The sequence below is a fragment of the Eptesicus fuscus genome, chromosome 6, assembly GCF_027574615.1.
Source record: "Eptesicus fuscus isolate TK198812 chromosome 6, DD_ASM_mEF_20220401, whole genome shotgun sequence".
Lineage (NCBI taxonomy): Eukaryota > Metazoa > Chordata > Mammalia > Chiroptera > Vespertilionidae > Eptesicus > Eptesicus fuscus.
In genome coordinates, this window is record NC_072478.1 from 27,289,747 (window position 1) to 27,314,207 (window position 24,461).

Sequence of the window (24,461 nt, forward strand, 5' to 3'; positions counted from 1 at the left end):
CTCGACTCCACTTCTCCCTCTCTGGGCTTGAAAGCAAAATAAATTTAACCTTTTCGTGGGAATGAACATGAATGCCCAATACAACCCTATGTGACATTTCCACGGGATGAGGTGTGAAAAGCACTTCACCGCCACTCATGGGCTGCTACCCTACAAGCTGGTTACAATCAGCCCTCATCTGCTGGTCCTACCCCACACCCTGTCAACCTCTGGCCCCTCTCCAAATCTTTCTCCAAGGGTTCCCAGTTCCACATTCCTTACTCCTCTCTGGCCTGATCCTTGGCAGCACTGAGGCACCGGGCCCTAAAGGCTGGTCACCCAGTGAAGGTGGAAGTGTCATAGCAGGACTGACAGCAACCAAAGGCTGCCACATGCTCCTTTTGGCAGCTTTCAGTGGTCTGTCCCGGGCTCCTGGGACATGTGAGCAGCCCCAAAACGATTGATGAGCCTGGTATAAAGTAATGAGGCTGGGCTGCCTCGGAGCCCTGGGGTCTTATCTGCCACATTTCCCCCAACTTAAACAGCACTGAGCTTTAATCAGCGGATACTTCTTTTAAAAAGGCTGACTAAATATTAGAGTTTTGCTCAAATAAAATAACAAAGTGGGAAAGTAGAGTAAACGGGCCTAAGGAGAAAATTATTAAATGTGGTTCAATTAAATCATCAACCTAAATAGTATTGACTACAGGGACCCTCTTACTTTCTGATCCGAGCAGCAGCACCAACTCCAGCCCTAAGTCAGGAACCAGACAGGACATCCAGGACGATGCGGGGCCCAGCCCACTGAGACTGCCCTGTGGTGCTTGGGGTTGGGGGCCCTACAAACACCAGTGTGGGGGTTGGGACATGAGCCTGTCTCCCAGCTGATGACTCACTGTCACCTGCAGGGCCATACATCCTAAAGGCCCGCTTCACTCCCTCAGCACTCCCGGGCCCTGGCCATGGAGTTGCAGACCCTGTGACCATTCAGTTCCCAAGACACCTCCACATGTCCTATATCTGTGCTGTTAGATGTGGTCACCACTAGCCTGCATGGCTCTTAACTAGAACTATGGTTGCAACTAAGGCCCAGAATGTTTAATTTTACTTCATTTTAATTAATTTACAGTTAAATGGCTATGCACGCAGCCAGTGTTGGACAGTGCAGCCCTGGCACTGGTCCCTCCTTCTCTCTGCTAGCTAAGTGGCCCCACTGTGGCGCCCAGATACTTGTTCCACTCACTTCCCTGCATCTCCCATGTCCCTACTGCTGCAGTCCCACAGGCCACACCCTAAAACCTAGGTCCAAACTGTCCCTCCTCTCCACCCCACCCCACTCCACATCCATCAGCCAGTCTCACCTCCTTTTTCCCTTCCTCTCAGGGACTTTGCACTTTCTGCCCCTAGTCTGGAATGCTCTCTGGCTCCCATTCCCTGCCCCACCCCCCCCCATGCTCCCAAAGGGACAGGGATGAAGAATGCCCCCAAATTCATGCCTCCCAGGGACCTCAGAATGGGACCTGATTTCAAAATAGGGTCTTTGCAGATGTAATTGATTAAGGTGAGGTCCTAATGAATTAGGGTGGGCCCTGAATCCAGTGATGATGTCCTTACAAGAGAGGCAGTTACACAAGGAGATGGCTATGTAATGACAGAGGCAAAGATTAAAGAGATGTGTCTACAAGCCAAGGGACACCGAGTACTTCTAGCCACCCCCCAGAAGCTGTGAGAGGGAGGAGGGACCCTTCCTCCGGAGCCCTCGGAGGGAGGATGGCCCTGCCTGACACCTTGCCCTCCAGACAGGAGAAGACAAACTGCTGTGGCCCAGCTCCCCAGGTTATGGCATTTTGTGGCAACGGCCCCAGGACATGAACACACCAGGGTCTCATTGCAGCATCAACCTCCCCTCCTCCCAGCAACACCTGCGGCCTGCTGCCCAGCTCCATTGTCCCTTTTGCTCTTTGTGGTTTCTCTCGGGTCAGGAGTCTTTCTGGCACTCCTGCCCCTTATCTGTCTCCTCCTCTGTACCTCATCTGTCTCATTGCATGTCTCCCAGCAGCTGAGCAGTGACTCACATGATGACTATTGAGTGGGTGGCAAACAACAGGGGTGACAAACATGTTTCTCATGGAACAATCAGGGTAAAGGTTGGGGGTGTATACCTGGCACTTCAGCCCACAAAGCGTTAACCAAAGAAAGTGTTAACCACCCAAACATAGGGGCAGAAACCCAGCCAAGAAGGTGGCATCTGCTCTGAGGGCTCACAGACGCAGGCCCCCTGTTTCTGATGTAATTACCAGCTCTGCAGCAGAGACGCCACAACAAACCAGTTCATTAGGAAATCCACTGGAAGCTCTCAGAAGCGCTTCATAAACAAAACAATTAGGTGCCAGCAGGGGCTGCCTTGGTCCTTGGCCCCAAGGCCTGCTTCCCACCACTGCTGACAGACAGCTGGACCCAACAGCCAGGGACCAGGCAAAATCTTGAGGACCTTCGACTGTCACGACACTGATCCCCCAGGAGGCCAGAGCTCCAATGTCACCCTCTTTCCCTTTCTACATAAAGGAAGCCTCATCCCTGTGTCCCTGTCAGCCTCCCCAGGGTTCCCAGGCCTGACCTTGGCTCTTCATGACCTGTCCCCTCCCCTCTCCTGTGCCCTGACCTGGGGGGCCTGGCCACAGCTGGAAAGCCAAGAAGGTCCTTCTGCCTATCTGTGATCGCCCTCCCACGCCTGCACAGCTGACGATGACAATCGCTATAATAAACCCAGGTGCTCTGAGCCAGGCACTTCCCAAGGACGTTCCCATAACACTCCCAACAGCCCTGCCTGCTCTGAGGACAGAGCCAGGCCCTCGTGCCACAACCCCAGCCCTGGGCCCCTCTTCATCTCTGGGCTCTCCTTTCTTCTGCTGAATGAGACTCCCTCTCCCTCCTCCATCGCCGCCACCTTGAAGGGAGCCCGCCCAGCCTGACCTCGGAATAAACCTCATCCATCACCACATCATTTACTTCGGCCAAGAAACAAACTCTGTCCCCAGCAGGGCAGCCCATGGAAGGTGGGTGAGGGTGAAGGCCCATTCAGGAGGGGAGTCAGGGGGGCTACATCCTCGATCTGCCCATGAAGTACCTCCACCCAGATCACACCCTCATCTAAAAAAGGCTTCTGTCACCTGGAGCTCGCCAGCTAGCAGCGCCAATGGAGGCCTGGGCAGTGAAGAGGAGGATGAGGAAGGAAGAACTTACCCCATAGCCCAAAGAGTCTCACCTGGTGACTTCCCCCAGGGGACATCAGCTGATGTCTGGAACACCTGTGGTTGTCATGACTAGGGGTGATCCTGGCATCAAGTAGGTGGGAGCCAGAGATGCTGCTCAACCCCAACAGTGCCCAGGACAGCCCCACAAAGTGACCTGGCCCCGATGTCAGCAGTGCCAAGGGGAAGAGACCGAGTCTGCATATTTGACTCTCAGGCTCCCAGTTCCACCAGGAAAAGCAGCAAAGCCATGAGGATGAGGAGTGGCAGGCCCACTGACATGAGCAAGCCACACACCAGCCAGCATCCTTCTCCCAGTGCCATATGGCCACGTGCCTGCCAACCCACCAGGGGAGACAGGGAAGTGGCACACAAGAGGAGCAGGTGGCACCCCACGCAGGGCCTGCAAGCTCCCACTCCCAGAGAGACTTGGGTGTGAGGACCAGCATGGATTTCTCAAGCCCTCCCTCTGAGCAAACGGGAAGTCTGAACTCAGCTGCCTGTAACCCGGGGACAACCCAAACACGGGGACAGGAGTGGAAGAAGAGAGAGGGATTGGGGCCGACAGGAGGTTGGGATGTGTCTGTCACCCACCACAAGAGAGCTGCGAAGTTCAAGGGAGGACAAGGAGCAGAGCAGAGGCCTGTCACAGCGTCGAGCATCCAGCTCTCAAGGAACCACGGTCAGGCGCTGATGCTCTTCAGGACGCACTCAAACCACCGTGAACAGAATTAACAGAAGCCACAGGAGCACGCAAGACGAGACAGAGGCTGGTGTGTTCTCCGAGGGGAGGGGGCTGCAATTACACTTGTGATTCTTTGCAATGTGTTCCTGCCTAGACGAATGCGAAGCTTGTCACAGGGGAGCTGCACTGGAGGAGGGAGCATATGGAAGAGCAGGAATCTCCTGCAGATCCCAGCCTGGGCCTGAGCCAAGCCCCAAGCCCTGCCGGCCACAGCAACAGGGAGGGAGGTGCTGAAAATGAAGGTTGGGGACCACAGGCTCCCACCTCGAGCCCTGCTGGGGCTGGGGCTGGGGCTGGGGCTGGGCCAGGGCTGCAGGCCTCTCTGGAGAAAAGGTGGTTGGTTCTCAGGGAGCCCACCAAGCGATCAAGTCCTACCCATGCCAAGCCAGTGGTGGTCATAAAGGAGTCCCCAAGACCAGTCCTCCTGTGCATGCTCACTGGGGGCAGCCCTGGTCCTTGCTAGGGGCAGAAAAACATTACTCTCTTGTGTAGAGATGCTGATGCTCTCTACATAAGCAGATATACAGCCAGCCTGTCTATGGTGTTAAAACTAGGGGTACCTAGAAGAATGATGTAAAAGGGTTTGAGTGAGGGGGTGGCAATAATGCCAAAAAGGCAGAGAAACATGCCCTAGGCCAGCCTCAGGGGTCTCCCCACAGTCTTTGGTCCTCCCTGCACTAAGGGAATGGGCTTTAAGCAAACCACTAGGGACAGTGACAGGAAGCTCCAGGGGAAGAACGAGAGGAAAATATATTTCACGTGGCAACTTACTGCAGACCCTGTGCACCGGCCACCGACCCATAAATCAGAGGATCAGGGAGACGCAGAAGCGCAGGCGGGCAAGGCAGGCATCTCGGATCCTGGATGCTCAGGGTGCAGGCCCATTTCAGCCTCCTCCAGCCCTCTCCACTCACACCCCCCCTTCCACTACCTCCCTTTGGGCTCCAGGTTAACAGCCTGGAGCGGGCAGCATCATTACCAAACAGAAGGCACATGTTCTTGGAGGCAGCAGAAACAATTTGGTTCACATGTTACAAGTGATGAGGTTGCTGAACCTCAGGCGGGGGTTTCAGGAGAGACTCCCACCCTGGATGTGGGAGTAGAGGGAATGAGGGCCACCCCCAGAAGCCTTGCCCCTCCTCCACACTGAGCAGAAGCCCTCCCTACTTAATGCCTCTAGGGGGAGCTCACGTTTCCAGGGAGGCTGAGTGCTCAGCAGGCAGCGCTCAGACAGCTGGCAGAAAACCAGTTAAGTGCAGCCAGGCTCCTAGCCCTGCAAACTGGGTTTTAAATCTCTCTCGCTCTGTTTAATCCTGCAGTCAACTCCGGCACAGACACTGAGCCTATGATGAAGGGAAGAAGCCTTGTCAGGCTTTGCCCAGCACCACCTACCTAGAAAGCAGCTAAGGCCATGCTCAGCTAATCCAACGTGGCATGCAGCCTTGTAGGACTAATTCAAGTTCAGACCTAAAAATGGTTGGTACGTGCACACTTTATTTTCCCTGAGTGAGAATGCAGCATCCCTTTGATCTCCCTGTTGGTAATTCCACTACAAAGCCAACCATCTGAGCGTGTGCAGGGAATCATTCTCTGAACCAAGCAACTACTCCCCCTGCCCCAGGCTGCTTTAGACACACCAGCCAAGCACTGGACACCCACCAAGAGGAGGCCATTGGCTTGGGAGACACTCAAGGCAGGAGGGTGTCTCCTGGACCCAGCATAGGTGCAGGCCTCCAAGTGGGGTGAGGGATACAGAGGAAGGTCGAGGGTGTTCAGGGTTGGCCCTCTTGCTGCTGTGACCTTGATGCATGTTGGTGACATCAGTAAAGCTGGAGAGAAAGAGACAGAGACAGAGGGAGAGGAAAGGGAGAGGAGCAGAGAGGGTAGGGGCGGGGACAGATAACCAGGGAATGTTGCTCTGAGGAAAGGGACCACTCAAAATAAAACAAAAGCAGCAGCATGTGACCACAGGCAGTGAGGGTGGCTGGTTGTGGGACAGTTCTGCAGCCTACTCTGACCTCAGGCCCCATAGAGTCCTTGGGGCCCCAGGGCCTTCCAGCTTTGCACTCTCACCCTCTCCCTGCTGGCAGGCAGTCTCAGCTCATTCTGGGACCCTCCTAAAAACACAGTAGGTGCTCAGTGAGCTGGATTTGCATGTGATGTTCTATGCTTCCCTTGCTCCAGGCCAGGACATGGGGGAAAAGGAAGCCGGGCTCAGAGCAGCGATGGCTAGCCTTCCTATTAGGTCCTCATGATTTTGGCTTGACTTTTAATTCCCATTTTAAAAACAAACCAACAAACAACAACTAATGACAATGACAGAAACAAAACCCTTTCACCTTGAGGGGCTGAAGGGGCTTATAGGGGAAGTACCCAGGAAGGGCCAAGATCACTCCAACCTCCCCCAAAGCTAAACTAATTTTTTTCTTAAGTTGTAGAAAAAGACAGGAATGTATTGAGAATTTGTGAATGTTTTAAAGGCATGCCAAATCCCACCACAGAGACCTAACATCTACCAACATTTGGGCAAATTCCTCTACCCTCATCCCCCACCCCACCCCCCCCCCCACACACACATTTCATGATCCAAAACCTATTTATTCATTCAAAGTACCATATCCATCTTTCCACATCAATATAGCCAATGAACCCATTTTCATGTCTGCATAATATTCCACTGGTTCACCCAATCTGGTCACAGATATAAATTTTCCACTATTAAGATTAATGATGCAATGACTATCCCTAAAACCACCATGCGCTTGCTGAAAGGAAGAACTGCTTCATCAAAGGAGACACACATAGGGGCCCTGTGGAGGTTGTCACCAGCAGCCTACCAAGGGGTCAGGGCTCCACACCCACAGCCCCCAGGGCCTACTGGTCCCAAATGTAAAAAGAAATAATCCCACTGGTGCTTAGTCTGCCTCCTACATAACATACGCTCGAGTGTTTGCAGACGATAGGAGATTCTGCTTGGTGCGCACAGGCATCCACTTGTAGACCTGTCCACCCCTTGTACCAACCTTTTGTGAGCAGCTTGAGCAGCTTTTGTCCATTTTTTATACTGGGTTATCTGTCTCAATCTGATAAGAACTATTCTGAGTGGTAAGATTTTTATTTTTATTTTTTTCTAAAAAACAGCTTTATCTCAATATGGTAAGAACTAATCTGGGTGGTAGAATTTTCTTAATAGCTTTACTGAAATAGAATTCACACACCCTATAATCCACCTGTCTAAAGCATACAACTCAGGAATGGATCTTCCTGTTCTGAACATGTCACATAAATGGAATCACGCACGATGTGGCCTTTTGTGTCTGGCTCCTCCCACTGAGCATCGTGTGTTCAAGGCCCATCCACGTTGTAGTGAGTGTTGGAACGTCACTCCTTTTAGGCTGAGTGGGTGGCAGAAATGGAAGGTCTGTTTTCCTTCTTTCTACTTGCCTTGTTTTCTAATTTTCAACAATGTGTATTCTTAGTTCCACGTGTGAGAAAACAAATGATTAGCCAATCACGCAAGAGTGTGAGCTTAAGCTCTTCCAATCAAGAGTAAGGGACAGAGCACGTGGATCAGGAATAAAAACGCGAGTGGACGCCTGCTCAGGGTACGTGCTGCCAGAGTCTGTGTTGGTACGTACCCGTCTGCAGGAGTAAAGATATTTGCCTTGCTGTCTGGCTCCTGAGTATGCTTTGTGTTCTACCAGGACCCCTGATTTTGAGGGCTCACCTTATTTCTAACACACGTCTCCCATAGGTGATGGATGAAGCTGGCAGAATGCTCCCAACCCCTCCATGAAGCTGTAAAAATCACCCGGTAATCCCCACCTCCTCCTCTGGGTCCCAGGCTCCCCTCTGCTCGCCAAGCAGACTGGCTTGGGTGCCGAGTCTCTGTAGAAGCCTTTGCTGTTTACTGCCCATAATGCATTGGGCGGGGCAGTTTTCTTCATAGATCTCCAGGTGGAGGCCCAGCACCACCCACACTCCACAACAGCCTGGGAAGTGCAGCAATGATGGAAACCTGTGGTCCAGAAACTGTGAGGAAGAGAGCCCGCCCTTTGATTAGGGTGGGTTTTTGCAGGAGCTGCGAGGCACTGGGTTTGAGTGCATTTGGCTGAAAGAACCTCCATCCAGAAGAAATTCAACTTCGGCTCACTGTTCCCTGTTCTTGCAGCCATTCCCTGTTCTTGCAGCCAGTGGGCCCCTGGGGGTGGGTGTGTGTGGGGGGTGGGGGGTGAGGGGTGATTTGCAGGTTTGAGAAAAGGTTGGAATCCCAGAATGGGGAGGGGCACTAGCTCTAACATCTAGTTCCTCTAAGAGGAACAGTTCCTAGGGAGAAGGCAAAGCGGTGCTCTGTGGAGTCCTTGTTTCGTTCCCCCAACTCTCCCTGTTGGCCCAGCCTCCCCACTAGAGAAGACGAGCACATGAGACTAATGAAACCCACGATCCCTGGAATGGGGGTGGGGAGTGGAGACTGGGGTAGGGGGATGTCTCTATCCAAGCTCACAAAGGGGGTGGCCTGTTAAGTGAGGTTTCACATCTCTGGCCACAATATCTGATATCTGTCCTGCTTAAGAGACCTCAAACCCCATGGCTTCAGAACACAGGAGAGAAAATGACTTTCAGTAGGAAAAGGAGGCTCTAAGCCCCAAACATGATGTCCTGGGAGATGCCCTTAGCAGGAATCTGGAAAGAAACTACACTGAGCTTGACATCCCAGTGTCAGAGTCCACAGATACCGCTGGACAACCACCCACTGCCTGAAAAGAGAAAGAGGAAACCTGGAAGTCCAGCTAGACAGGGGTCTCAACAGGGGCTAATCCTACCCCCAAGAGGCCCTGGGCCATGTCTGGGCACATCTGTGGTTGTCATGACTAGAGGTGCTCCTGGCATGGCATGGGTGGGGGCCAGGGATCCTGCACAACCCCCCAGTGTCCAGAACAGCCCTAAATGTCCACTGTGCTGAGGAGGGACCCTAGATTGGACCAACAAGCCAGAGTCTGAGAGACCGGGGACACTCGTGAAGGCATAGTCCCACACACAGTGCTCTTGTATATCTTTTGCCATTTTACGTTAAGACAGCTCCAAGAAAGGGCGTCCTTTTCATAGACAGAAAAGCTCAGATAGTCCAAAGATCACAGGCTCTGACAGTGGCAGGCCTGAGTGCCCTGAGGTAGGGACACAACAGGACACCCCTACCAGAGGGAGGCTGGGCAGTACAGGCAGCCATGCATTTTCTTCCCATGCACAGATGGGTAATGAGGGTGAATGTCAGTAAAGTGGCTCAGAAAGGAAACCATCTGGAAGAGAAACACCGTCTCAACTAGACAATGGACAGAGCCCGTCAGTGTTCTGTGTTTGTGCTGCAGTGAGAGGGTGGAGAGAGAATACACCCCAGGCAGCCTTCAGCTGCAAACGGGACCCAAAGGAGCTCCCTCGGAGGGCCTCTGGTGACAGGCTGTAAGCTCTCTTCTCCAGGGCTTTATGGCCAGGAGGAACCGAGGAGCCTCTCTGCCCTGCAGTCAGGAGGTCGGGTGGGTGATGCTCTGCAGGTGGCAGCTGTAGCATCAGCATTTGGCATATCTTGCTGAATGGCCACACTACTGGCACCCTCTCGGGCCCATCCGGAGCCTCCCAAGGCAGTGATTTTGGCTCTGGGAATGCAGGAGGTTCAGCCCTAAGTGGCTGGAGCCAGAACTGGCAGGAAAGGCCCACACCAAGTGGCAAATATTTCCAGCTTTGCAGGCCAGTCTCTTGTTGCAACTACTCAACTCCACCGTTGCAGGTAAAAGCAGCCACAGACAACAGGTCAACACCTGAGCGAGGGTGGGCACACATAAAACTTTATTTATGAAGGTGAAAGTTCAGTTTCATCTAATTGCATGTCGCATATTCTTTTGATTCCCCTCTACTCTTTAAAAATGTAAAAATCATTCTCAGTTTGCAGCCCATACAAAAGTAGTCAGCCTACCAATTTCTGCTCTGGAAGGAGATACCTGAAACTCATACAGGCTGGGTAAATGTGAGAGTCTGGCTTTTAATGTGTTGGCACAAGGCAGAATGACAGAAAAGGGACAATAGAGGGCAGGAGCTTGAAGAAGGTAACAAACCAACACGTAAAACAGTCCCTGAAATCTGGGAAGCGGAAATTCTCCCCTGGGTTATGTTCTGATGAAGATGCTAGAAGGAACTGGCCCAAAACATAGATGGAGTGGGGCAGCTCAGGCCGGCTTACAGGAAAAGGAGTTGTGGGATCCTCCCCGCTCCCTAAAATCTAGCTAAGGACCCGCAGGTCCCTGTGCGCCATCTGACCTGAATGATTGCCCTGCCTCTCCCTGGTCCTGCCTCTGACATGCCTTAGCTTTTTATCAGTAAGACCAGGCACTTCAGTGGACTCTGCAGCCTGGACTAGTTATGGGGGCAGCAGAGCTTGCAAGAGTCAGGAACTGTCACCCCAAAGACTGAGAGGTGGCATCCAGGACTGCCATGCAGAGACGCCCAGTGGCCAATGGTCATTTCCTGGCTGAACCCCTTGCCTTCCTGCCGCAGGGGCCTGGGCAGCTCGGCCAGCTCTTCGAGGGAGCCCCGCATGGCTCCTGAACGCTCACCTTGAACCCCGGCTTGCTCTGAGCACCAAGTGCCACTTGTTCAGTAATTTCACGCTACGCCGCCTGGCAATGTAAGCGTGGAGGCCCAATCTAAGGCTGTACTTCCCAAATGTCGCTTGTGAACACATGGCTGAACCTAAAATAGCTTTTAATATCTAGGCAGTCCCCGGCCCCGCTAAGTTTCGGCTCTGATAGCCTCTCCAGGAAAAGCCTGGCCCCGGGCTCTTGGTTCCACCGCAGCTCCCACTGCGGCAGGAAGTCACGGCACACACGGGTCCTGAGGATTCTCTCTTCCTTGAGTCTTACCATGTAATTCAAACAACCAAACCACACGCCCCGGATATTTACTCCTTTAGATCAAACAGGCAAATCCTGACGATTACATGTCTCCTCTTTTAGTGACACCCAGCGTCCCCACCTGTGACAATCCCATCATGATTTTCTGAATTCAGTATAAAAAGCACAATGCTTTCAAATCCTGGGAGCACCTCCCCCATCTTCCTTACTACAAAGCCCATTTCCTTTTCTAAACTGCACTGAAATAGGAAAGCTAGAGAAACAGATAATTAGAAAAATAAAGGTTAGCCAATTTGTTTAGAACAGCACTGCCCAATAGAAATAGAACACAAGCCACCTTTGTAACCTCAATGTTTCTGGTTGCCACATTCAAAAAGTGAAAAGAAACAGGTGACATTCACTTTAATGATATATTTTGTATAACCTAACTAAGCTATGCAAAAGTATCAGTCTACATAACCAATATACATAGATTTTTGGTGAGATATTTCCTGTTCTTTGTTAGACACTGTACATGTGTTACACTCACAGCTCATCTCCATGCAAACGGGCCATATCTCAAGGCTACCACACCCACGTGTGGCCACTGACCATGGTTTGAACATCACTGCTTAGACCCTCTTTGCAAAGGTCTAAAGTCTAGAAAATGCTACATGAGTCAGGGTCTAGGGCCCAGGTACACTTCCTCCACACTGACCCCACCATTTGTGCTGACCCTGGGCCTTGACTGGGAACAACTAAGCGATTGTGCATTAGGCTCCAATGTGGAAGGCTGGCAGGAAATGCCCCATTTTCATCCTGTATGAGGCTAGCTGGAGGAGCTTCTGTTCCATGTGCCCCAGTGCCAGAGCGGGACACCCACAAGTGGCTGGACCTGCCTTTGCCATGGAGAGAGAGGGCCATCAGGGCTGAAGCCCATGAGCTGGAGAAGATAAACCTGAGTAAACCTAATGGGAGAAGCCTGCCTGCCATCTTCCTCTGTGGCAGGCGGGACAGGCATTGAGGGCTGCAGTAACAGTCCTGAGAGGAAGGCCCCTGGTACTGGCAGCTGGGAGAGGGCTGGGCCTGCTGCCAGCCTGACAGTCCTCTTTCCTGCTTCTCCCTCCAAGATTCCACCATCCCCCAGTTGACTGGGTAGGCCTGCAGTTCATTAGTCCTGTATGCATCCTGTCACCTGGATCTCCAAAGCCACTTTAAGCCTCCATGGGAGAGAAGCAAGAAGAAGGAGATGAGGCAGACATGACCCAGCCTCACACCCAGCAATGCCATGGACTTGCCATAGCACCCTCCATGCTATCAATCAAAACCACAAAGACAGAAGCACTCAGAGCTGAGGGAATCTGAGAACAAGCACTCAGTTCAGATGTCACATCTTTTGGCCAATAATCCACGCTTAGAGACCAGGAATGGCAAATTACTGGGGGTGGGGGTGGGAGGTGGGGGGGGGAATCAAAGGAGTCTCCTCACCTTTCAGTATCCTCCAGGGGCAGCAATGCAGCAGGCAGCCCTCAGGCCCAGAGGGTGTGGGGTCTGCAGGAGACGGGGGTCCTCGACTCTAGGCTTGCCCAGACCCTATTTGCCACATGTCCACCCATCCCACTCATGCCTTGTCCCCATTTCTCTAGGTGACAAATGTTCTGGGAACAAGTTCACTGTGATCTCAGAAACAGACCCTGATGGAAAGTTTAGGCTCCCAGCATAGACCTAGGCCCAAGAGAGGTGGCTGGAAGGGACTGGACCCCTTTTTAGTCTTTCATGGCATCTGAGGGCACTTACCTGAGTGGCCACTTTGCCATAATCAATCCACCGCAGGGTGGCAAAATTGGTCGACTCAGCACAATTGAATCCGTGGTTGAAGCCAGCATGGTAGCCATAAGGAAAGGTGATCATGAACTCCCCGGCCTCCTGCGTGATCTGAGGAAAAAGAGTCCAACAGGTGAGGGTAAGGACCAGAATTAGAGGGAAGAGGATTTCATGCATGGCTCACCTGCCAGAAGCAATGCCTGGCCTGGAGCAGGGACAGGCTGGTGACAAAGGCCACCGGGAGCCACCGAGGAACACAGAAGGAGAATGTGGGCTCCAGGAGTTCCCCAAAAGTGCCAGAGAGCCTGACTTTGGGAATCAATGGAGTCTACCAAGTGAAAGGTGGCTCTACCTAATTTCACAGGCTCCAGCCAATTTCCCATGGGGCTGATAAAGTAGGGATGACGGTGGCCAGGTCAATGGCTCACTACCAGCCCCTGCTCACCATAGCCCAGCTGAAGCTCCAAGGTGACAGCACAGTTAGCACTCCACAGAGGGGTGAACTGCAGATACAGAGGGACTGCTAGATGCTACCATTCTAGGTACTTCTCCCTTTGGTTGAGGAGGGGATCTCCAGTTTTGGAGGGAGGTGGCCATGTCACACCTCCTGTCCACTGTGAGACATTCCCATACATCAGGGGCAGACGGCACTGATGGCAGCTGCAGAACCTCTGAGCACAGGACGGGTGTACACGCAGTACCTTGTCCTTTCCCTAAAATGACCTAAGTCCCCTCTCCATCATAAGCACAGAATCTGTCCTTTTTATTCCAAGAGGTGGGTCCTTCTAGATAATGTCAAAGAGACCAATGAAACACATCAGCATGTGGAAGAAAACAATGTCAAGGTCAGAGCTCTGAAGAGAGAGCTGATGTTTCTCAATCTATTCAAATAGTCTGGACAACCAGACACTGAAACAGAGACTCTAAAACCAGCACTGGGCATGACTGACAGGATGGGGCCCACAATAGCCCCCAATTGATGCTTCTGAAACCACCACCTGAAAGCCCAGAGGAAAATGGGGGGGCTGTAGCCTCAACCCCCATCCAGGGAGGGGACACTTTCCATGACCACACTGACCACTCTCTAGGATTCGTGAAGTCGGGCTGCTGGCCTAATCCATAGTTGTGAAGCTGAGGCTGGTGGCCTGGGAGAAACTCTCTCTGAAGTCGGGCCTATCTATTCCTTGATTTATATAGTCAGTAGAAGGCATAGACCACAGGTTGTGCAGAGCCTGAGTAACCACCACCCCAGACAGAAAGAGACCATTTCTGGTACCGTGGAAACTGAAGGACCTCAGTACATTCACACCAGTGTGCTTTCTGCCACCATGGATTATGTTTCTCTCTAGGGTTTCATGGAATCAGACGGTCTGTACTCCTGTGTCTGGCTTCTTTGCTCTTCGAGATTCATTCAGTGCGTGTGCACACGAGTCTTCTAAAGGGAATTCTGTTGTGGAGATGTGTCACTATTACCCATTCTCCTGTGTACAGATTTTGGAACTGGTGAATAGAGTTGCTGGGCCAGTCTCCTTGCAGCATGTGTTTGCATTTCTTTTGAATAAATAGACCAGAAGTGCGCGGGGGAGGGGGGGTGGTTTCAGGGTCTCAAGTTGGGTGCATGGCCACATCTCCAAGAAACTGCTGTTTTTCTACAGTGGCTGCCCATTTGCACCCCCAATGGTGGTGAGTGAGAGTACCTTGTGCTCCCCTCTCAGCATTTGGGCATGTGCAGTGGGATCTCCTTGGCTTTGGTCATCTTTCTCCGAAATCCACAGAATGTCACACCATGTCGGTTTGTACAAACTTCTGCAAAGTCTGTTCAAGCCTTTCACCCCTCTCTATTTATCTCATGGTTCATCTTTTTATTGTTGATTTGTCGGCGTTCTCAGGCCTGCTGATCTTTACTTATTCCCCCAGAGAGATGAGCAGAAATCACTGGATTCGTTTAAGTACCAGTGAGACATCAAACCCTGGTGGGGGGAGAATGGGCAGCAGGAAGGCGGGGGATAAGACTTCCAGAAGCCAACCACAGAGTCAAAAATCAATCAAAACTGACACAGCCTGGAGAAAAGCCAGCCCTTCAGAACACTAAGATATTTTTCTTTTCAAATAATAAATTGCACCAATCAAGGAAAGTCAGTGTGCATTAAGTTATATTTTAAAATTCCTGTCCAAGTGACAGCCGAGAGCAGGGAATGAAGCATGAAGCAGGGGATGGGGGGAGAGAACACTCACGGGTCCCCAAGGTCCTAGCTACCCCATCCACAGCAAGGGTTCTCTGGGCTGCTTCTGCAGCAGGATTTAGAGCTTTGGTTTTTTAAAAATGCAATTACTAATTTTCTTATTTTATTTAAGCTGACCCTGGAAAGTGCTGTCTCACTTTTCCTCCATCGCCAACTTGCACACTCCCCTTCTCTCCACCAGGGCATGGCACCGTGTGGTCGGAGCACAGAGCCTGCTGGGGGCTTAGCAGGGTCCTGGAGATGCTAAGCTCAACACCCCAGGTGTGGGGGCGGCACCTCCACTCCAGGCTGAGGCAGACCTTGGGGCCTGACCCCTGCCATGAATCAAGGCCTAGAACAGAAGAGGCACTCAGGAGGACAAGAAGATTATCTTCCTGTCAGAAATCTATGTCCCAGTGGCTTCATTTCAAGCCCACAGTGTCTGTCCTCTGTGTCACCACCATCAACATGATCCCGACAGTAAGTTAGAAGGCACTGGGGATGATGGACAGGCAGGGTGGCAAAGTAATAAGCAGTGCCAGCCCCAAACGCCAGTCACGGGGAAAGCCCGGAATTTGGTTTCTTGTGCAAGCTGGCACAGAATAAATGAGGACGTCAGTGACAGATTCCAGAAACACACACTTTTAATTATTAAAGAGCTTGCTATTGATCTGTGCTTTCTTCTAGAGGTAAATACCATTACAGAGATTTATAAGTGGAGTGTGGAAGTCACTCCTTTGAAGGCCGCCAGGAACTCAGAGCAGGGATCCACATCGCACCCTGGTGGGCATCCATCGGAGCCCAGAGACAAAGGCCCTCGCCCTGCTGGCCTCAGAGGGAAAAGGGAGCCCTGCCAGCCAACTCCTGCATCCCTGATCAGGAAGCACCGCTTTGGAGAATGTTCTTAACAAACCACAGGGGAGCAAGTACTTCTCACTTCCATGAGCAATGCTGTGACCTGTTCATGAGGTTCTTGGTAACAGAGAATGTTCTGACCGAAGAGAGAGAAGAGAAAAATGCGAACCTGCATTTCTCAAGCAAAATACCCTGTAACCTGATGAACAAGCAGTGGCTGGAAGTCGCTTCCTGGTTGTGGCCCCAACAGAAAGAACGAAGCCCAGATCTGAGCACTAAAGCTGCCAGCAATTAGACTGAAATAGAAGCAATTTCCCACTGGCTGACACTCAGGTGAGAGTGAGGCATGAGAGTCTGATCGCAGAACTTGCCACCATACTTGACAAATTGTTGCTCTGGGGAAACCTTCAGAAGCCAGGCTCCCACAGGGTCCTCCTCCCCTGGCTTGCCCTTGTTCTAGAACTTTCTTAAGGGTTAAAAAGAGAGTTTTCCTGGGGTGTTTGTGATCACCTGGGCCAGAAACCCCTCCTGGAGCAGCCCTTACATACCCGGCTGAATGGGATCCCGTACTTCTTGAGGATGATGGGCGAGATGAGGGTCATCTTGTGCCGAAGGAAGGCGTCACAGCCCTGGGAGCTCCCGGGGAAGAACCCTGGAGTGAAAAAGACAGGCATCAGTTTAAGGACCAGGGTGGGGGCTGGGCCAGGACAGCTCTTTCTGGGCAGCTCTTTCCTCCTGTCAGAGCACAGAGCAGGGAGCCTGCAGAGCCAAGGGTATCAACCACATGGACCATCACACACCCTGAGCTCTGCTGGTGACCGCAATGGTGACACTCCCTGGCCTTCCTTTAGTGAACCTGGAACAGAGGGCAAGCCAGGGCTGTCTGTGTGACAGGGCGCACACCCACAGCACACCTGTCATAGATGGGGCATGGGGCGTGGCATGGCTGCACAGACACTTCCCCTCCAAAGACCAACTGTGTTGCATCCAAATGGTCGTTTAGCCACGTGAGAACACAGCCCAAAAGAAAGCTGATGTTCTAGACCAGACAAGCTGTGGTAAGTGAGAAGTGAATGGTGCTCTCCACCCACATACCACTCCTGAGTCTGCAATAAAGAGTGGCCCAGGCTCTGCTCTTGGCTCTTCGCGCACACAGCCACCGGGCAGGTAAGGAGACAAAGGCTCAGGCCATCAACTAACCTGCCCAAGGCCTATAGTCCTGTGGGGAAATGGCAGAGCAGCCCATCTTGGCTGCGTCCACAGCACAGGTCCCTAACCCTGTTACAAAGTTTGCATTTGGGCACGGTTTTTGTCCAAGACTATATATATATACCGTGTAACTAACCTAAGGTAATATTTATAAACATGTGGAACTCGGCCATCAGCTCTACCTGCTCAGAAACCGTGTTTAACTAACACAGCTCAGGGACACTTCCAAACCACTTGCTGGCTGAATCTTAAATCAGTGACAGCTGCATCCTGTGGTTAAAGGAAAGCAAGTTCTGGAATTCCACTTGAAGGTCTGCAATTCCACCAGAAGGCAGCTGGTCTTCTCATCGCGAACCATCACCGAGAGGTGGCAAAGAAGCGCTGCCATGAGGATTCGGTGAGGATGAGATGTGGGATGTGCCAGGAGCATCCACTGCCCTCCAGGACTGACCCTGTGGCACAGCCAGCCCAACGACCCTTCTGGAAGCTGACACAGGCCTTGATACCCACTCTTGATATGTCGTTGGTCAGAGAGGGCACATTCACATGTGGATGCGCACATGTGTGTGCAAGCACATGCACACGCTGACTTGGGGAGAAGGGGCTTTGACACTTTCCATGCTGGCAGATGGCGCCTGGCTGAAAGGACACAATGGCAAGGTTCTGGAAAGTGCAAAAGATTACTGAATCCTGCAACTTTCCTCTGCACTAAAAGCATTTCAATTAGAGTTATGGCTGCCTGCCGCCTGGCCCGCCGGCCTCTCTGCAGTTCCTCTTTTTAATGCACAGTTTAAGTGGCTCTCATTAAAGCTCTAATAAAGGCGCACATTTTAAGTGATTAGCACCAATAATGCGCCAACACATTAATGCTCTGTGGGCTCCACAACTCTCCCAGTGAGCCCATTTGGAGTGCAGCTATTCATTTTCCATATTAATCACAAACTCATTCCACCCATCTCAACAATGAAGTCGGAGATGCCTGCCCCCAACAAAGTTTGAAAGAGGCACCAAAGGGGGCAGGCTTCATGTGCCCTGGAACTCCCTGTCCTTGCTCAGAGGGGGGAGAGCAGGCCTGAGTGAGGGGCCGTGGAGGAAGGCCTCGCCACAGCTTCCGGACCCTCCTCCAGTGCCGAAAGCCCAGTTTCTCAAATTCCAGCCACCCTGCCGAGGAGTCTTAATGAGTCCCTATTTTTCAAAAAGCAGTGATGGGTGGCCTCCCGTAGACCTCAGAGATTGCTCACTCTTCCTCTTCCAGCCCCAGCCAGTAAGCTTCCTACCAACCACACAGGTCCTCCCGCACCGACCCCAACCTCAAGTGTCAGAAACTACATGGACAGCAAGGCCCTGGTTGTAGGAATGGTGCAGGCAGTTCCAGGGAAAGCACCATCGGGACAGGCAGTAGCCCCAGAGCGTACCTAGGTTTTCTAGCTTGCACTCAGATCATCCGAAACTTTTCTAGTAGAAAAGGCACATTGACAACAGTCCGGGCGTGGCTAACGGCTGAACTTTAGAGAAGTTATTGGCGAGGGTCAGGTGATGTCAGCCATATGTTCACCAGGGCATGTCCGTACTGACTGCCCGGGGATGTTTTCTCCTGTGGCTCTGTAGGTGTGGCAGGCAGAACAGCGGCTACCCACGATGCCCGTGTCCTAATCCCCAGAACCTGTGATACGTTCCCTTCTCTGGCGAGAGGGACTCTGCAGATGGGATTAAATTAAAGCCCCTAAGATGGGGATGACCCTAGATTTCCCAGAGAGCCAATGTCATCACAGGGTGCTCATAAGAGTTCTCAGGAGCAGCAGTCACCAACCGGTGGTCCACAGACCACTGGTGATCTGTGAGGTCCGAAAGGTTGGTGACCGCTGCTCAGGAGGGTCAGAGTGAAGATGGAAGAGGCTGAGCTGCTGGCTGTGAAGATGGAGGAAGGGGCCACGAGCCTGGGATGCGGCACCTCTAAAAGCTGGAAAAAGCTGGAAACTATTCTCCCTGGAAACTCAGGACGGACCAGGCCTGCCCACAACTGGGTTTTAGCTCCAAAAGGTTCATTTTGGACTCCTGACCTCCAGAACTTCAAGGAAATGAATCTGTGGGGTTGTTTGTTTTTAATGAAAACTTTTAAAAGAGTAATTTAAGATTTACAGAAAAATTGAGAGAATCTGTATTGTTTTAAGTCACTGCGCTTGTGGTAACTTTTTATAACAGCAAGAGTAAACTATAATGGGAAAATAATTTTATAACTAATATTCTTAAATTAAAATTTGTATTTTAGCCCTTGCCAGGTGGCTCAGTTGGTTGGAGAGTTGTGCCACGAACCAAAACGTTGCAGAGTCAATTCCAGTCAGGGCACATACCTAGGTTGTGGGTTCGATCCCCAGTTGGGACGTGACCCCAGTTGGGGCATCTATGAAAGGCAACAAATCTCCATGTCTCTTTCTCAAATCGATGTTTCTCTCTCTCTCTCTCTCTCTCTCTCTCTCTCTCATGCTCTCTCTAAAAATCAATAAAAAACATATTAGTATCCTCAGATGAGGATTTAAAAATGTATTTTAAATGTCTACTAGTATTTAAAAAATGCAATGGGAAAACATCTTAAATCTGGTTTTTATTTTAGAGCATACTAAGTGAAATAGACCTTGACTAGGGCTGTGTGCAACTGTGGCATTTCTACCATGAGCATGTTCTGGAGAGCAGGGCGCAGCTCTTCCCATGAGGACAGGGTTCAGGTCTCCAACAGAAATGTTAAACAAACTACCACCTTCCACCTGGGAGGCTGGAGGCACCTACCCACGCACCCTTCCTCCGTTCTCAGGATCTGTGTCACTGGCATGTAGTATTTGCTGAGCAGGCACATACATAGCTGCGAGTGCAGCTAGGACAGGGGCCCCTATTTTTCACAAAGATCCACCATTCCCATCTCCAAGTCAAAACATCAATGGGAATGGAAAAAGAGTGACGGGCATTTTTGGTGAGGTGTGAGGAGGGGCCAGAGGACTGTGGCCGGCAGTGAGAGAGCCTGCACCAATGTTGAGCGATGGCTTCCAGAAGGCTCTATGGCTGCTTTGGGAGGGTTGGGCTGCCTGTCACTGCAACCCGGAGGGTCAGGATGATCAGATGGGCCCTGTGCTGTTGGAGTGGCTCCCAAACAATCACCCCACCCCGACCTGAGTGCTGCCTTTGAGGGAGGGGCTGGCTCTCCAGATGACAAGCAAGGGCCAGACTCCATTGGCCCTTGACAGAAAGCAGGGTGCCATGAAGGGTGCCCCCTCTCCAGACATGGCCTGGGACCCCCCTCAGACAAATCCACTGGCCCCCTGAGGCCCCAGCAAGTATCCAAATACAGATGGTGAGACAGTGGCTGCTGGAAGGGACATCTGATGAGGGAGCCCAGGTGAGTCAGAACCCCGCACAAAAGGGTAGGGACCTTGTGGTCACCATGCACTCTGAGGCCCAGGTGAGGGTGCTCCTAACTAACTTCTCATTTTCCAGACTGAACAAAGACTTGAAGACTTAGAAAAGGGTAAGATGCAGTGCCAGGCGTTGGGGGGAGGGGAGACAGAACACAGCTGCCCTCCCTGGCCCTCGGGAGCCTGTGGTCACATCCAAGAACTCCATGCTAAGAAACCAGAAAACAAGGGCGTTTAAAGCAATGGCATTCTGTGCAGAATCCATGAAGTGACAAACCCCCTAGCAGATGGACCACGGATCTAATCACAGGGGTGCAAGAAAATGGTAAAATAAGACAGTGACATCTTGCAACTCCCAGGAATTGAAACCCAGACACACAGCAAAACTGCTTCCCTACCCCACCTGCCCCACCTCGCCCTGCCCAGGTCCCAGATCCCAGCCCTTGGCCGCAGACACCTACCAATTGCCAGCCGCTCCAGGCGCTTGCCATGCTCCGGTGGGATGGCGTACCTACAAGAAGGAAGGCATGTTAGAAGTGAGCTCATGTGGCCACCACACACTTGAGAGTCCCGGGGAGCCTGTGTGGCCTCGGAGAGACACACAGCTCATGCACAGAGCAGACATGTGACTGTAGCTGTGGTCAGCGCTGAGGGGAGTGGCGCCGTCAGGGGAGGAATTCCACACAGAAGGGGTTGGTGAGGTAGAAGGGCTACAGACCAGGGACCCAGGGGGTTGTGACAGCACTCTTGAATGCCAGGAGTGAAGACATTCCCTGCTAAGCGACACTAAACCTCGATAAGGCTTACAAAACAAAAAATACAATAAAAGCACTGGGCTGGAGCTGGAGGGGTGGGGACCCTGGCTGCCTTGTGTCGCCAGCCTGCCCTCCCAGGCCCAGGAGCCAAGATGGAAAGAGGCTTCAGGGAGAAGAATGTCACCCACTTCATAAGATTTATTTTTACTCATTTTACATTTGAAAGAGTACGAGGCTCCATCATAAAAATAAAAAATAAATGTGCAGTGGAAGCATACAAACAAATGAAGGGAGAGTGACACCCCACTGATGTTATTGTGAGGAAGCTGACAGGACAAGAGGCCTGGACAGGGGGTGGGGGGGGACGACGTGTAGCTGATGATACAGTGGTGCTGAGAAGCCCCAACCCAACTGACATGCCAGCCCCAGCCCACGTCAGGGGACTTGATAAGATGAAAACCTCAATTTCTGGACAAATGCAGGCAGAACTGCAAGTTCTAATGACACAAAGTGCTGAGCACACCCACGTCCCATCTAGGAGGGACTCCAGGAAAATTGGTCTCAACCAGGGTGATCCTGTCCCATCCTCCACCCCCCCCCCCCCCCCCAAGCACACTGGGCCATGTCCCCATGGTTGTCATGACTAGGGGTGCTCCTGGCATACAGTGGGTGGGGGCCAGGGATGCTGCTCAACCCCCCAGAGTGCCCAGGACTGCCCCTTCAGAGAACAATAGGGCCCCTAAATAGTGCTGAGGAGGACAGACCCTGTTCCAGAATAAAAAAGGCCACTATCTCACATTCTGGGATGAGTCAAATGTGAAGATGCATCATTGGGTCACTCCCTCCTCCCTCCCTCATGGTGCAGGCAAAGGATGGGTACCCACAGGGAACATGAAAGATCGCCCAGATGCTGTAGCTGGTTAAGTCTATTCCAACTGAGAGGTCTATTATTCCTTTTTAATAAAATAAAAGGGGGCGGGGTAGGAGATAAGTGAGTATTGTGTTGTCTCTAATCTAAAGGATAAAAATAATTAATTTCTGGGCACTCTGGGGCCCTTGAGGAGATGGCCCCAGCACCTTCAATTCTGTTGTTGTCAGATAATTTTCCATCATCTGTACAAAGATGAGGTTACTCTTTTTAAAATGGCCTTTTATCGCTTACCCAAAGACGATAAAAGTTAACCCCAATCTGAAGCATCTTTGTGGGATTACTGTCCCGTTCCCCCCCCCCCCCGGGCAAATGGGGAAATGAAACATTCTGTCCCTTCTGGGAAGACGCCAGCAGACTGGAAGGACTAACTCATGGCACCAAGGCTGTGATGATTAATGCAGTATCCCCAGTCTACAATGCTGCTTTCACTTAATTACCGCCTGTAATTGGGAGTTGTAAAGATAAGATTAATTGAGTCTGGTGGATGTTAAAAGTTTAATACATTGGAACGTGGCTCCTCTGTTATCAGAAAGTACAGACGGCAGGACACTAGGCTAAGCGTTCAGGAAAGCAGCCCCTGGGGAGATTAGAAGGACTCCAGGAAGGGAAGCCGGAGCCATGGGGCCTGCCGGCTCCAATGTCCCAGAGCCAGTAGTGCCTCCCACCGTTTGGACCAATTCAGTGGCAGCTTCGGTGGTGCCAAGAAGCCCCATTGCCAATGACACGCCATGCTAGCCCAAGCCCCAGGGACATGGCAAGATGAAAACCTCAGTTTTCAGAGGAAGGCAGGTACAACTGGGGCATGGGACCTTAACAACACAGAACACTGAAGATGAGCCGGTCAAAGGAGGAGCGGGAGGAGGACAGTAAAGACTCCATAGCCATTGGACCATGACCGAGTCCTGCGGCCTTCCAATGGCTGGAAGAAACTCCGGAACTGTGGGCCACAGGTTCCCACTGGGCCCTTCCCACCAGGTTTGACCTTTTGGGTGCCCCGGTGAGCCCGACGACATAGGGGCCCCAGTGAGCCAGTCACAGCTCACTTCCAAATGACAGGAACTGACATTTGCCACTAGAGAGAAGTCCCCAGGACCCTGTGGGGATCCCAGAGCAGAGCCTTGTGGGGGTCCCACCTAGGGCCCCCAAGAAGCCCTGAGCACAGTATCCTTGTCACAGGCCCACCCAGTGTCATGCCACCAGATCAGGGCATCCAGGCTCTCAGGTTTGGCTCTGGAAGGAAAAAAAAAAAAAGGGAAAGAAGGAGAAGCAGTTATTGGAGCTGAGCAAGTGTGTTCGCTAACCCTCAAGGCAGGGAGCATCTGTCAGGACATTAGTGAGCGAGTTCTTGGGGCCATAAAAGAGAGTCAGTATATTGGTCACCAACATAGGGGCAGTTTGTCTCACTCCCCAAGAGATCTGTCCTCATCACAAGGTCACACCTCAGGGCCAAAATCAATCAGTTTTGGCAACCCCAGGCAGCCTCTCTTTATATGTGACAGCCCTGGTCACCTGCGTGGCAGAGGGTTCTTATGTGGTTTCCTTGGGCAGAAGGCCATGGGAGCTCTGTCCTGACTACCTGTTTGTCTCAGGACTGGGCTAGGACGAAGTCTCCAGCCTCTCTCCCTCTTCCAGCTCAGCCCCCATGCTGCTCAGAACCTCTCCTGGCTCCCCAAGCCCACTCTCCACCAGCACAAGCGTTCTTCTCCAGCCTCTCCAGCGAGGCTGGTACCCCTCATGCCCTGCTACACATAGGCCCTCATGCGTCCTCCAGGGCTGGCCACGTGCTTCAGTCAAGCTTCCCCTTCCGACAAGTAGCATCTAGTGGGCCCTCCTGGGCAGTCAACTTCCTAGGCCAGTGGGAGGGCATGGAGAGAGTGCAGCCCAGCACAGTCATGCTGGCACAGTCTGGAGACGTGAGGAGAAAGGAACAGGGCAGAGTGCAGGGAAGAAGTGAGCAGGGGCTTTAGAGGTAGAGGCAGAAACAGGAGGAGGTTCAGGCTACCTGTGCAGAGTCACCCAGGTCCCTCTGGCCACAGTCCCCAGCCCTGCCTGTGGGAGCCTGGCTCTAAGACAGTGGCTGAGGGCAGTCACAGCAGGCACCTCCTAGAGGACACGTTGGCCACCACTTTGGACACAAGGCAAGTCCCAGCCCTGAGGTTAGCCAAGCCAGAATTGCCCCTCCGGAACTTTCTCCAGAGCTATCCTCCATCCACCTGGGTCTTTATCTCCATATTTTAAAATCCCTCCCTACTTTCTCTCTGCTTTTGAAGGTTTTTTTGACACAAAGTACATCTGGACGCCTCTAAACCAGAACGTCACAGAAAATTTGGTTCATATCTTTGGCTGCGTGGTTGGAATGGTATCCTGGCAACCAGTCAGGTAACCCTGCAGGGGCTGCAGCAGGA

General features: G+C 52.0%; 1 protein-coding gene across 2 annotated transcripts in view; it reads right to left on the bottom strand.

The window, feature by feature from the left end:
- KDM4B (lysine demethylase 4B) overlaps positions 1 to 24,461 on the bottom strand; it is a 132,256-nt gene that overhangs the window by 39,228 nt on the left and 68,567 nt on the right. Inside the window, exons 8-10 of one of the 2 annotated variants that reach the window (XM_054717483.1) lie at positions 20,832 to 20,881; positions 16,306 to 16,409; positions 12,654 to 12,791 (exon numbers count right to left, since the gene is read on the bottom strand). In XM_054717483.1, the coding sequence (XP_054573458.1) occupies positions 12,654 to 12,791; positions 16,306 to 16,409; positions 20,832 to 20,881 (292 nt within the window). Of the gene's footprint in view, positions 1 to 12,653; positions 12,792 to 15,534; positions 15,894 to 16,305; positions 16,410 to 20,831; positions 20,882 to 24,461 lie in introns of those variants that run through there. The other variant, XM_054717484.1, reaches the window with a different exon arrangement.